The 15,710-nt window shown below is 42.4% G+C and overlaps 1 protein-coding gene across 1 annotated transcript in view; it reads right to left on the minus strand.

Annotated features, from left to right (window-relative positions):
• TEX26 (testis expressed 26) overlaps positions 1-15,710 on the minus strand; it is a gene marked incomplete at its 3' end in the record, with an annotated part of 39,768 nt that overhangs the window by 12,635 nt on the left and 11,423 nt on the right. Inside the window, exon 4 of the mRNA XM_082675642.1 lies at positions 12,060-12,228. Within this exon, the coding sequence (XP_082531768.1) occupies positions 12,060-12,228 (169 nt within the window). The remainder of the gene's footprint in view (positions 1-12,059; positions 12,229-15,710) is intronic.

The raw sequence follows: 15,710 nt of genomic DNA on the forward strand, positions 1-15,710 counted from the left end.
ACTGATGCTCACAGAGATGCCAGGTGAAGAAAATCTTGCTACTTTCTTGCTGGGAGCAGCCAGTGCTGATGAGCTGTACCCACAGTGGTGGCTCACCCCTCACTGTGCCAGGATTTGTAACTGGAGTACCTGGGGAGGTTCCTCCTCTCTCCCCTCCCCCTCCCGCTCCCCCTCCCCCCTCCCCCACCACCCCGGGTGCATTAATCCCATCACATGTGAAGGTAATTGATGCTAACATGAAGCTGGGAGGTGGGGTGGGAGGAAATGCCAGGGAGTGAACAAAGAGGAAAATAACTGGTATTAAAAATGCTCTCTTACCATCTTGTCCTGCCAGGGTGCAATTAATAGTAATTATGTGTGGGTGCTATCCACTGTCCAAAATGGAACCCTTGATTACCCAATCCCACGCCTCCTCCACCTGCCCTGTCTCACATAACAACTCCATTTTTCTAATTGCCTAGGGAAAAACCCTTGGAGTCATCTCCCTCCCCTCTTTTTTCTCCCAAGCACACATTCAGTCCACCAACAAACCCTATTTGTTCTACCTTTGAAGTGTCTTCAGAATCTAGCCACTCCTCACTTCTGCCACCAATACCTCCTAGTCCAAGCCACCCATGTCTCTCACCTGGACCTTGGCAGTACCTCCTGACTCGTCTCCCGGTTTTCATTTCTGCCCCCACTACAATATGTTCTGTGTAAGGAGTGGTCTTTTAAAAACAGAAGTTGGACAATGTCAACCCTCTACTCAAATACCTGCCATGCTCCTCATATCATTCAAAGTAAAATCCATAACCTTGGAGGCTTCTCTGATCTGCCCTTCTACCTGTCTGACCTCATCTCCTACTGTTCTCCCCTCACTTCTCCAGGACAACCTTGACCTTCTCTTAGAACTTGCAGGGCTTCTGCCCTTGTTCCCTCTACCTGGAAAGTCCTTCCTCCAAACATCCACAAGCTTCTCCCCTCCTGCCTCACTTCTGTCAGGAGTGAGCTCAGTGCCACGTTATAGAGGCCTTCCCGGCCACCCCACCTAAGATAGCAGCCCCCATGCCTCTCTGTCTTTAGCCTGCTGTAGTTTTCTTCATACTCCTGAATTCAACGTTGTATTATATATTTACATGGTGTATTATACGTATGTGAAACCCACTTTAAATGAAAAGACACAGATGGGTTAAAAGTAAAAGGATGGAAAAATATACTGAAACTAACCAAAAGAACAGAAATAGCTACATTAATATCAAAGTGGACTTCAGCATATGGAATACTATGAAACATAAAGAGGGAGATTGTAGTGATACAGTGAAAAAAGGGATTTTCCTGAAACCCTACACAACTGATACATGCTAACAGGGCTACAATTGTCTAGAAGGGATGTCACCAGCCCCTTCCAGACACAGCAGGCACTCTCCAGTTCACCATCGTCCTCACCACTCCCTATGGCCTCACACCTGGCCCACTGCCCTTATTTTGGTCATCTGCCAGGCCGCTGTAGGCATTAAGTTGAGACTCTTGCTTGTGAAAATAGCATAATTACAATGCCATTGCCTCCAGGAAAGACCTAGGCCCAACATCATTCCAGCAACCTTCCTGACCCTTCAGGCTGGGTTAGGCAAGCTTCTCAGAAATCCCGTAACACCCTGTGCTTGGCTCTATCATACGTCTCTTCAGAGTTTATTGACAATTCTTTCTGTATTAGTTAGAACACTATTGACTCCCAGCTCAATGCCGCTTTCGTCAAAAGGGGACATGAATTGGCTCGTGTGGCTGAGGTGCAGCTGGACTCAAGGACTCACTCCAGTCTCATCAGGACCCTCCCTCTCTTTCATGCATCCTCTCCCATGTCTCCATTCTCTGGCTGGTTGTCCCCATGAGGCTGGAAGAAAGACCACGGGTAGCTCTGGATGTGTCTTACAGCCTCATAAGCACAGAGGAAAGAGAGCTCTGCCCACATCTCCACTGAGGAAAACCCGGGCTGGACCCAACGGTGGCCAGAGAGGAGAGGTACCAAACATGGCCCAGGCTGACTGCAGTGAGTTTTCAGCTGACATCAGAACCATGTGCCTGGAGTTGGGGGCAGGGAGTGCCCCCGAAGTGGGGTGCACCACCCTGGGCTGGTGAAATGTAACATCGCTAACTTGTCTGTATTTCCCACTAGACTCTTAAATCTTTAAGAATGGTTATTCTGTCTTTGATTTTGGTATCTAGTACAGCACAGTGTCTGGCGCAAAAGACTTAAAAATACTTTATTTTTATTTTTGGCCATGCCATGTAGCTTGTGGGATCTTAGTTTCCCGACCAGGGATTGAACCTGGGTCCTCGGCAGTGAAAGCTCGGAGTCCCAACCTGGACTGACAGGGAATTCCCCGAAATATTTTGTTTTAAATGTTGAATGAGGGATAAAGTTTGAACTGTCATAATCATACACCTTGGATTTTCTGGAACCATCCCAATTCATGAAATGTGATTATTTTTTAAAAGATGATTCTTTAAATGAATAAGTTCGCTGTTTTATAAAGTGTTCTATAAAATTACATTCAGAAATCGTATTCAGTACTTGGCCACACACTCTGCTTTTGGTTTTGGTTGAGAAAACCTGGCCGGCTGTGTTGGTTATATTCTGTTTGGCCTCCAAATCCCCTTAATACCTTCCCTAGCCCACTCTGTGCCACTGGAGCCTGACCCTTTGGGCTGCATCTTCCTCAGTACATTTCTGGTGGCGTCCGTTGGGCTTGGTCAATGAGGGCCGCTGGAGGAGCTCAGATTGTATCGGAGGGAAGGAGAAAGCAAGAGTGGAGTATTTCTTCCCCTGTCTCTCCCTGTTTCATGTCTCTGGCCATGGTTCTTTCTCTCTGTGACCACAGCCCCAGGGGACAGCAGCTCCTCCACGCAACTGGGTCTCACTGGGCTCCAGTCACATTGTCCATTCAGGCCTAGAGCTGGTAACAGCTTCCTTCCATTGTTAGCCTCTGCAAACCTCACCCTCAGAAGTAGTCCGTTCATTCAAGCCCCATCATGTGAAACAAATGGGGGGGATTCTGTTTCCTGCCTAGAGCCTAACTGAGCCATCCACGTAAACCTAGCAGGTACAACTTGCCACTCCCCTAGGTCAGTGTGGCTTCCTCTTTGCTGTGCATTGGAATCACCCTAGGGAATTTTAGAACAGACTGCTGCAGGTTCCATCCCTAGATTTTCTGATGCAATGGGTCTGGGGAGTGGCCTGGATATCAGGATTTTTTCAATCTCTCCAGGCCCTTCTATCGTGCAGTCAAGATTGAGAAGCATTGCTCTGGCTCATATGCCTCTTGTACAGACAGGAGATTTTTAACACATAATGAAAACTCAACTACACATGTCCCATTGTGATTTTTTACAAATTATTGCAGTCTTCAGTTGAAAGAGATGTTATTTTTCTACTCTTCTATTCGTGAAAGCATTTTTTAACAAAATAGAACAGGTTTAAACATATTTATAGATAAGAAACCAAGATGGCGGAGTAGAAGGATGTGCTCTCACTCCCTCTTACGAGAACACCAGCATCACGACTAGCTGCTGGACAATCATCGACAGGAAGCCACTGGAACTCACCAAAAAAGATACCCCACATCCAAAGACAAAGGAGAAGCCACAATGAGATGGTAGGAGGGGCGCAATCACAGTAAAATCAAATCCCATAACTGCTGGGTGGGTGACTCACAGACTGGAGAAAACTTATACCACAAAAGTCCACCCACTGGAGTGAAGGTTCTGAGCCCCAAGTCAGGTTCCCAACCTGGGGGTCCAGCAACGGGAGGAGGAATTCCTAGAGAATCAGACTTTGAAGCCTAGTGGGAATTGATTGCAGGACTTCGACAGGACTGGGGGAAACAGAGACTCCACTCTTGGAGGACACACATAAAGTAGTGTGTGCATCAGGACCCAGGGGAAGGAGCAGTGACCCCACAGGAGACTGAACCAGACCTACCTGCTAGTGTTGGAGGGTCTTCTGCAGAGGCGGGTGGTGGCTGTGGCTCACCGTGGGGACAAGGACACGGGCAGCAGAAGTTCTGGGAAGTACTCCTTGGCGTGAGCCCTCCCAGAGTCTGTCATTAGCCCCACCAAAGAGCCCAGGTAGGCTCCAGTGTTGGGTTGCCTCAGGCCAAACAACCAACAGGGAGGGAACCCAGCCCCACCCATCAGCAGACAGCAGAATAAAGTTTTACTGAGCTGAGCAAAGAAAACAATAGCAAAGATCAATAAAACTAAAAGCTGGTTCTTTGAGAAGACAAACAAAATTGATAAACCATTAGCCAGACTCATCAAGAAAAAGAGGAAGGGGACTCAAATCAATAAAATTAGAAATGAAAAAGGAGAAGTTACAACAGACGCCGCAGAAATACAAAGCATCCTAAGAGACTACTACAAGCAACTCTATGCCAATAAAATGGACAACCTGGAAGAAATGGACAAATTCTTAGAAAGGTATAGCCTTCCAAGACTGAACCAGGAAGAAATCGAAAATATAAGCAGACCAATCACAAGTAATGAAATTGAAACTGTGATTAAAAATCTTCCAACAAACAAAAGCCCAGGACCAGATGGCTTCACAGGTGGATTCTATCAATCATTTAGAGAAGAGCTAACACCCATCCTTCTCAAACTCTTCCAAAAAATTTCAGAGGAAGGAACACTCCCAAACTCATTCTATGAGGCCACCATCACCCTGATACCAAAACCAGACAAGGATACTACAAAAAAAGAAAATTACAGACCAATATCACTGATGAATATAGATGCAAAAATCCTCAACAAAATACTAGCAAACAGAATCCAACAACACATTAAAAGGATCATACACCATGATCAAGTGGGATTTATCCCAGGGATGCAGGGATTCTTCAATATACACAAATCAATCAATGTGATACACCAGATTAACAAATTGAAGAATAAAAACCATATGATCATCTCAATAGATGCATAAAAAGCTTTTGACAAAATTCAACACCCATTTATGATAAAAACTCTCCAAAAAGTGGGCATAGAGGGAACCTACCTCAACATAATAACATAATAAAGGCTATATATGACAAACCCACAGGCCATATATGACAAACATCATTCTCAATGTTGAAAAACTGAAAGCACTCTAAGATCAGGAACAAGACAAGGATGTCCACTCTCACCACTATTATTTAACATAGTTTTGCAAGTCCTAGCCGTGGCAATCAGAGAAGAAAAAGAAATAAAAGGAATACAAATTGGGAAAGAAGAAGTAAAACTGTCACTGTTTGCAGATGACATGATACTATACATAGAGAACCCTAAAAATGCTACCAGAAAAGTACTAGAGCTAATCAATGAATTTGGTAAAGTAGCAGGATGCAAAATTAATGTGCAGAAACTCATGGACACCAAGGGGGGAACGTGGCGGGGGGGTGGGCGGGTGTTGTGATGAATTGGGCGATTGGGATTGACATGTATACACTGATGTGTATAAAACTGATGACTAATAAGGACCTGCTGTATAAAAGAATAAATAATATAAAATTAAAAAAAAAAAGGAGACAACCAAGAGCTAGAGCTAGGCTGAATGATAAGGTTCAGGCAAAAGACTGATGATAGTTGGGGGGTACAGAAGGCTGAGGGAAGGGGAAATGAGTGAAGGTGGTCAAAAGGTACAAACTTCCAGTTATAAGATAAATAAGTTTGGGGAATCTAATGTACAGCATGGTAACTACAGTTAACAATACTGTATTGTATTTTTGAAGGTTGCTGAGAGTAAACCTTAAAAGTTCTCATCACAAGGAAAAAAATTGCAACTATGTGAGGTGATGGATGTCAACTAAACCTATTGTGATCATTTTGCAATATAAACATATATCAAATCATTATGTTGTACACCTTAAACGAATACCATGTTATATGTCCATTATATCTCAATAAAACTAGAAAAAAATGGGAAAAAAACCCTATTTATAGAACAGTTTTTTCCAAGAGGTTAAAAACAAAGAACAGATGTTTCTGGAAAGCATAGAAACATGGACTTTTTGGGATAGGATGTGTGTGTGTCGGCAGGGGGCAGTGAGTTTTGCAGGAGGTTAGAAAGAGAATCAAAAGAGCCATCAGGGTACACCACAAGAGAAAGAATTTCAGAATCATTATCTGTGTTGAAACACTGCTCTCTTTGAAATATAATAATGAAGGTACATAATTAACTCACGTCAAGTACATTGATCCGGTCTTGACAATCTGCTCTGAAAAAGGGAACATATTAAAGCACTCATTCACATCCTTTGGCACGTTAAAATAAGCCGCGGCCACTGGCCTCGTGAGAACCTTTGAAGTGTTCAACGTTTAAAATGCCTTCATTATTTGGCAGGTTTTAAAATACAAAAGGACCACAACAACACTCTCCTGTCTTAGAAGACAATCACTTTTTAAATGCATTTGTCAGTGGTGATCAGACAATATTTTTAAGAGGGAAAACGGATTCTACCAAGCCTTTCATTTCGCTTTGAGGGTTCCAGAGACGTCTCATCTAAATAAACACTGTGCCTGTATCTATTAGCTCTTGCTGTATTAATCTCAGTGGCATGCAATGGGAAGCACTTATTTCTCACTCACACTTTGTGGGTCCCTAGGGAGGGTCAGCTAGGGTAGCGGTATTAGTCCATTTGGGCTGCTAAAACAAAACATCATAAACTAGGTAGTTTATAAGCAACAAACATTTATTTCTCATATTTCTGGAGGCTGGAATTCCAAGATCATGGCACAAACAGATCTGGTGTCTGGTGAGGACTTTCTGGTTCAGATGGCCATCTTTTCTCTGTGTCCTTACATGGCAGAAGGGAGCTCTGTGGGGTCTCTTTTATAAGGGCACTAATCCCAATCATGAGGGCTCTCCCTCATGACCTAATCACCTCCAAAGGTCCCACCTCCTAATACCATCACCTTGGGGATTAGAATTTCAACAGATGAATTTTGGGGGTACGCAAACTGACCATAGCAGTAGCTCTCATCCACATGACTCTCATCCTTCTCCTGGGACCAGTGGGCAGCCCAGACTTATGTCTGCTAACATCCCATTGGCTAAAGCAAGTCACATGACCAAGCTCACAGTCAAAGGCTGGGGAAATACCTTCCAAAGAGTGTGGAGGCAGGGAGAGATGAAGAACTGGGGACAATAATTTAGTTTACCACAGTGTCCAAAGAAAAAGGCTGTCTAATAGTGCATGTTTATAAATGTAGCATTTCTGGCTCTAGAGTGGCAGTCACTTACCTGTTCTACAATTCTGTATGTAGTATGCCTTTCTGTTTCCAGCCAGATGGGAGGCTACATTCATCCCCAGGCTGTCTGCTGCGAGGCAGTGGGTGATAGTGGCTTTTCTTGGCTGTCCTGCCCTTAGAATACCAAAACTATCTCCAAAGAAGTAACGACAGGTTTGGGAAGAGAGTCAACTAGGTGAAGCAAGGGGATATTTTAGGTGGTGAAACTATTCTGCATGGTACTATAATGATGGATATGACACTATGCTTCTGTCAAAACCCATAGAAATTTACAGCACAAAGAGTGAACTCCAATGTATATAAATTTTTTCAAAAATTCATTTAAGAGGTCAAGGATCCCGTTTGGGATTCCCGGAAGACAGCAAATGCTGAAGACGCAGCCACAACATGTCTGCAGGGATGAACACTCCAGCCCCAGACAAGGCTTTGTTAGAGGATTAACGTAAAACCAAACCACGTTCATGAGGGATCCACAACTTGAACCAACAGAAATTTATGGACTATTCTGGAACACAGAAACTACAACAAGAGAGTCCATGCTATTAGGAGCCAATGGCACTCAGTCCATGCATGATCTCACCCCCGCCCCTTTGACCCCTTTTGTATGACTGACCCTCTGCCCTGTCCCTAGCCGACTCACAATGCTTCAGCCACTCTGCCTTCTGACTGTTTCTAGGACGTTTCAAGAAACACTTCAAGCTCCTTCCTACTTTGACGCCCTTGCCTTGCTGCTCCGCAAGCCTGGAAAGCTGTTGCTCATCTCTTCACACGGCTGGTTCTTTCCCCTCTTAACGGGTCAGCTTAAATGAGGCCTCCTCACAGGACCCCATCACAGCACTGCTTACACTGTGTGTGGCGCTTATATTTTGTAATTATACTGTTCATTTTGACTTGTTTTTGATCTGTCCCTTCTTCTAGAATGTAAGCTCCATGTATGTTTTTTCACTACAAATATATTCCCATGACCTACAACACTGCCACACAGCAGGTGTTCGATAAATATTTATTGAATGAAGGATGACTCATTTTTTAATATTTGGTTTAAGATCCCAATGGAATATGGACCATGATTTGGAGAGTGTTGTGAGGACAGGAAGTCCCACTATATATACTAAACTAAGAGAGAATCCACATGAAATTACTGGTTGGCCACAGCTACAGTCCCCAGTGCTCCAAGAAAGACATAAACAGCAAAAAAGAAAAATGGGGAATTAAGTAAATGCAAATAAAATACAAACCCAGCATGAATGGCAACATGAATATCAATTAAAATGTAATTTAAGGTCAAAATCATTAACGGGGTCAAAGAGGAATAACATGTAATGGGAAAAAAATTAATTAATGAAGAAGCTCTGTATAAGTCATAAGCATTGATAAACAACATAGTAGCCAAAAATATGTAGCAAAAATCCCAGAAATACAAGGAGACATTGATGAAAACATTTTTGTTGTGGAATGTTTCAAATATTATTGCCTCAGAATTTGACAGGTCAAATATGCAATTAAGGCAAAGGTAGGAGGGGCTTGAAAAATACAATAAACTGCACATTTTTTTCTTCTGATATTCATCTAATACACAAATTAATCTTGGCATAAAAATTTTTTTGCTAATTTTCCCAAAGCAGAGATTTGTTTTTTAACTTTCAAATAGGAAATCAATAATAAAAAGTTTTTTTTAATGCCGTAATTATTGAAAAATTAAGAAACCTCTTCCACATAATTCTTGGTTCAAAGAGGAAATCAGAATTGAAGACACAAATTAAGCATCCAAAAGAGAATAAGAAAAAAAGTTATATCAAAAGCTATTGGGGCTTTCCTGGTGGCACAGTGGTTAAGAATCCGCCTGCCAATGCAGGGGACACGGGTTCGAGCCCTGGTCCGAGAAGATCCCACAAGCCGCGGAGCAACTAAGCCCGTGCGCCACAACTACTGAGCCTGCGCTCCAGAGCCCGTGAGCCACAACTACTAAGCCCACGTGCCTAGAGCTTGTGCTCTGCAACAAGAGAAGCCTCGGCAATGACAAGCCCGCACACCGCAATGAAGAGTAGCCCCTGCTCGCCACAACTAGAGAAAGCTTGCGTGCAGCAACAAAGACCCAATGCAGCCAAAAATAAATAAATAAAAAATAAATTAAAAAAAAAAAGAAACCTACTGGATACAGTTAAAACTAGGTAGGTAGGGAGGTGGGGAGGGAAGAGATGACTTGCAGCCCTAAATGATTTTATTGTTTAAAAATAAAACAAACAGGGCGGGCTTCCCTGGTGGCGCAGTGGTTGAGAATCTGCCTGCTAATGCAGGGGACACGGGTTCGAGCTCTGGTCTGGGAGGATCCCACATGCCGCGGAGCAACTGGGCCCGTGAGCCACAACTACTGAGCCTGCGCGTCTGGAGCCTGTGCTCCGCAACAAGAGAGGCTGCGATAGTGAGAGGCCTGCGCACCGCGATGAAGAGTGGCCCCCGCTTGCCACAACTAGAGAAAGCCCTCGCACCGAAACGAAGACCCAACACAGCCAAAAATGAATAAATTAATTAATAAACTCCTACCCCCAACATCTTCTTAAAAAAAACAAAACAAACAAAACCCAGGGCTTCCCTGGTGGTGCAGTGGTTGAGAATCCGCCTGCCAATGCAGGGGACACGGGTTCGAGCCCTGGTCCGAGAAGATCCCACATGCTGCGCAGCAACTAAGCCCGTGCGCCACAACCACTAAGCCTGCGCTCTAGAGCCCGCGAGCCACAACTACTGAAGCCCGCGTGCCTAGAGCCCATGCTCCGCAACAAGAGAAGCCACCGCAGTGAGAAGCCCACGCACCTCAATGAAGAGTAGCCTCCGCTCGCCGCAACTAGAGAAAAGCCCACGCGCAGCAACGAAGACCCAATGCAGCCAAAAATAAATAAATTAATAAATTAATTAAAACACACACACACACACACACACACACAAACAAAATAACACAAAGTCATGATGAAATTATATTTAGAACAATTTGGATCTTATTTTTCCTTGATTATTGAGAAAATAACCTAGTTATGTTCAGATTTTCTTCATTTGAACTATTTTCCTTTTTAATCCGTCCCTTTGTCAACATCACAGTAAGAGTAAATAAAGCGATCAAGAACCTGTCGGTCTGAAAATTATGAAGAAAAACAGGATGAAATTTTCCATTTAACTATTTAAGTGCTAAATAGAGAAATTCTAGGAAGGAGGCAAATATCTGATAATAGTACTCTAAATATAAAATCAATGAGACCAAAATAATCAAAGGATAGTATGTCTAATAGCTAAAAAGACACAATTATGTTAATTATTGATTAAAAAGAGCAAATAATATTCAAGGGATCAGCAAGACTTCCTGGAAAGAGCATGGATTTCGGAATGAAATAAACTTAGGTTTCAGTTCTGTGCTGGCAAATACATCTGTCCTCTCCATTTATTCATTTCCTCATCTTTGAATACAGGTAATGATACTTACCTAGTGCAGGTGAATGGACAAGGAATGCTATGTGTGAAGCACCTAGACAGGGCTTGGCCTGGGTGATGTGATGATAAACAAAACAATAGAGACTATTGTTCCAAAAGTTTCATCCAAGCCAGCGTTGCTTTTCTGCCCAGCAGGGTTGGGAAGCTTTGCAATCTTTGAGTGATAACTGATCATGGGAGGCCCTTCAACTCTCTGGCCTCCATTTCCTCATCTAGAAATTGAAGGAGTCTTTTCTGGTTCTGAACATCTATGGTCCCCTAATCCTAATTACATATTTTTTAATTGTACTTTGTGAAGCTGTAAAGCTTTGTCACTTCTAGCACTTGCCATCTCTGCAGCCAAAACTAAGAGAAAGGAAGAATGCGAGTGATAACGTGTTTTCCTATTCAGTGTCCATGTTGTCATGCTCAGTGTTACAAATGCCAGCTGAGGGCTGGATATCAGGTGTGGGGGGGGGGCGGGGGGTGTTCCTGGTTTACTCTCCAGTTATGTGATTTTTGTCTAAAGCGCTACTTGATCCCAACTCCATGCAAGGAATAAATCACTGTCTCAGACGAACACCAGATTATCCTCTTACCGAGGAACTCGGAGGTGGCTTGGTCAATGGAACTTTTAAAAACTTTTCTGTTGTAAACAACAGCAATTGGGGTCATAAAAGAACACTCAAGTAAAATCATTGCTAAATGTAAAAGATGCTTGAAGGATGTGCTGTGTGGATAAACTTCCAGGGGATAACTGACAAGTCTAATTTTATTCCCGAGGAACTTTTTTTTTATTTTGGTTGTTTAATAGCAACTAAATCCTTCCTTTCATTTTATGTGGGGGGCATGTCCCCCAATCCCAACAACTGTCCCTCCCAGGCAGGGGATGTACTCATTTCACGGCACCAGCAGTCATTTCTCTTCTAAGACATCATCCTCATTCCCTGGGTTTGAGGCTAAGTGCACCAGAGTCCTAGTTTTGATTCCATTCAGGGGTCACTGACATTCTCTATGACTATAATCAAGGTCACCCACCAGGGCCCTATGTGTTGAGGAATCTTGGAGCGAGAACAGTCTATGAAGTTGTTTTAAAAGCTACAGGTGTGAGGGCTTCCCTGGTGGCGCAGTGGTTGAGAGTCCGCCTGCCAATGCAGGGGACGCGGGTTCGTGCCCCGGTCCGGGAAGATCCCACATACCGCAGAGCGGCTGGGCGCGTGAGCCATGGCCACTGAGGCTGCGTGTCCTGAGCCTGTGCTCCGCAACGGGAGAGGCCACAACAGTGAGAGGCCCACATACCGCAAAAAAAAAAAAAAAAAAGCTACAGGTGTACTTACCTAGACCCTGAGAAGCAATGGGTAGGCTTGAGTAACATCCATATTTGAAACTAAAATCCTGAAGCTCAGGAATTTTAGCTGGAATTTGGTAATTCCATCGAGATTCAGTGTCTGCTGTTCGGGGAAGTAAGTTTTTCCATTCCAGAAACATCTGAGAATGTTGCTTAATCTTTTGAGCTGGGGTACAAATGAAAGGCAATAATTACTCCTTGTAGGCTATTTCTAATTAGCCTCGTATTTTCATTTCATTCTGCTTCTGTCAGTACCTTCCAATTTATCACACTAAAACACACTCTTCTTGCATTTAGAGGTATGGTCAATGTACTTTTTAGGGACATTTCAACCAGGAAATAATTTTCTGCTTTATCAGGCACAGGAAGTACAAGTTCAAATGATTAGCAGTAGTTTCTGAGTATATTGTACATCAGTTAGGAGTGCTCATTTGTTTCTGCTCCGTGGACTCAGGAAGCACGTCTCACTCCAGTAGCCTGTCTAGTCCCTGGGGCAGAGGTTAGGGTGCAGAGTGAGAGATTTTAGTTAGGGCTACGGTTGCCATATAAAACATAGGGTGCCAGTTAAATTTGGGGGGGGCACACCATGTGACTTGCAGGATCTTAGCTCCCCAACCAGGGATCAAACCCATGCCCCCTGCTATGGGAGCACAGAGCCCTAACTACTGGACTACCAGGGAATTCCTGGATGCCAGTTAAATTTGAATTTCAGATAAACAATGAATAATTTCTTAGTGTAAGTATGTATAGGTACTCATTTTTTACCTGTTATACACCATTATTCAAATTTAACTGGGCGCCTGTATTTTTATTTGCTAAACCTGGCAACCTTAGGGCAGTGCATATCATCCCCATTATCTGGAAAAGAACCACTCAAAGGAAAAGAACCTTACCGATGGAGGGTTAGGTAAGATCATTGTCATTAGTGGACCGTAGCACTATTATTTTTGGAAATAACTCTGCTAACAAATACTCATTAAACATATGATCCTTAAATACCTCTGAAGCACTGACTAAAACCAGGTTCCACAAGCACTACCAGATTAACTGAGGAGAGAATCACAAGTCATTTCACCTGGAGCGAGTTCATCCCTAATTCTTGCTACAAAATGTTGGTTCAGAGGCACATCATACAACACCAACTTTAATTGGGACGTAGATATTAAAAACATGAATATCACCTAATAAGGACCTACTGTATAGCACAGGGAACTCTACTCAATACTCTGTAATGGACTATGTGGGAAAAGAATCTAAAAAAGAGTGGATGTATGTATACATATAACCGATTCACATTGCTGCACACCTGAAACTAACACAACATTGTAAATCAAGTATACGCCAATAAAAATTTTTTAAAAATAAATAAAATGAAGAGAAAAAATTCAAATCGTGGAAATATGGACAAAATCAGTTACTTGTGATAGGAGATGAAAAAGAGCTTAGAAATAAAGATCAAAGTCTTCTCTGAAAAAATAAAATAAGTGATACTAGAAAAAATAAAGTATTCATAACCCTAAAAAAAAAAAGCCACAAATATCATGAGCAATGTCACAACAGTGCTAATTACTATTAACACTAACCTCTATTCTTTTTCCAAAATAGTTTTTCAATAGGTCTTTTCAAAATAAATTCAAATGTACATTGTATGTCAAACAATATGTGATGTCACCTACTGGTACTCGAGAGCATTTTAATATTGATTTTTAAAAATTGATCTCTGTCCAGACCAGCACAGTGGGAAAGGGTTTCACTACATGGTGCCTCTTAGTTTAGATGACTCAGGGAGAGAGGCCATGGGTACTCAATGGCCCTCATAATGACCTCATAAACCACCCGAGGAGAAGGCAAGGTTATAGAGAGAGAAGCAAACTCTCGGGCTCAAACAGCAGGACATTCCTTAAGCTATTTTGGAAAATCATCTGGTATCGTTCCCAGTAAGCAGCATCTATAAGTTGGTTTTTGTAAATTACTAATGGCTTTATTAATAAATAAATTCCCATTGAAATACTTGATACAGATGTCTATCCTTCTCCCCTAGCTGACACTCAAAAGCAAATGTTTTCAGTTCCTATATGGATTCTGTGCCAAGGTTAAAGGTAATTAAGTCATTGTTCTACCTCAAGACAATCTCAAACCAGTGTGATTAGAAAGAGATATACAGGATACATGGAAATGGAATGTGATATCTTGCAACCATAACACTTGGAACTGTGGTTCTCACATGGAGATAATACATCAGAAATACCTAGGAAGGTTATTCCAAAATATACCTGCTGAACCTTATCCCAGACATTGAGACTTTCTAGAAGTGGGACCCAGGCACTTATATTGTGAACAAGCTTCTCATAAGAATCACTCACTCAGAGCTGTGGATAAGGTGCTACAGAAGCCCAGAGGGAGTGTGACAGGCTCTGTTACCGGAAGGGAAGGAAGACAAGAATCAAAAAGGCACACACAGCAAAAGGCATGTTTTGAAAATGGGTCAACACTGAAGCAAAAGATGCACAGAGTGTTCATGAAATGCGGTCTAGTTGGTGCGAGTGAGGAACGCAGGGAAGCGGGGACTGGCTGAAGGTGAAGCAGGAGAGGAAAGTTAGGAGCCACGTTGAGAAGGGTCTTGAGGGGCTGGTGCATATGGACCAGGATGGACCAGCACAGAAGGAGAGCAACTGGAGATGAAGACCCAGAAAAGACAAAAATCAGGCTCTGGATTTACTCTGAGTTCCTTTGAAGATAAAGATTAAGTCTTTTTTTAAAATTAATTTTTATTGGAGTAGAGTTGCTTTACAATGTTGTGTTAGTTCCTACTGCACAGCAAAACGAATCAGCCATACATATACATACATCCTCTCTCTTTTGGACTTCCTTCCCATTTAGGTCACCACTGAGCATTGAGTAGAGTTCCCTGTGCTATACAGCAGGTTCTCATTAGTTACCTATTTTATACACAGTATCAATAGTGTATGGGTGTCAATCCCAATCTCCCAATTCTTCCCATCCCTCCACTTTCCCCCTCGGTATCCATATGTTTATTCTCCACGTCTGTGCCTTTATGTACTTAATTAAGATTAAGTCTTATTCTTCATTGATCCTTAGTACATATCACTGTAATAGACCTCAGTAAATATTTACTAAATTAATGCGTGAATAAAAGAAAAAAAAAGAAATGTAATTGCTATGTATTAGCAATTAATCTGAACCACACTCTAGTTACTGCCTATGTGATATATGCTTAAAGTACCTATTAGTTCTTAGTTCTTCTTGACTAATGGTTTTATTGTCTGTATAAAATTTCATGTTAATGAGCTCCTTTGGCATTATTAAGAGAAGTTCCTGATACAAAAGGACCTGACCAAGGTCACTTATTATATAGTATGATTCCACATATAAAATATCTAGAGACAGAAAGCAGATTGGTAGTTGCTAGAGACTAGGGGAGAGGGAAACAGGGAATAATTTCTTAATGGGTACAGGGTTTCCTCTTGAGATGATGAAAATATTTTGAAATGAGGCACAGGTGGTGGTTGTAGAACATTATGAATGTACTAATAGCCAGTGATCTGTTCACATTAAAATGGTTAATTCCACGCTACGTGAATTTCACTTCAGTTAAAAAAAAAACTTTCAGGGACTTCCC

Source organism: Grampus griseus (genome assembly GCF_964374135.1).
Source record: "Grampus griseus genome assembly, chromosome: 18".
Lineage (NCBI taxonomy): Eukaryota > Metazoa > Chordata > Mammalia > Artiodactyla > Delphinidae > Grampus > Grampus griseus.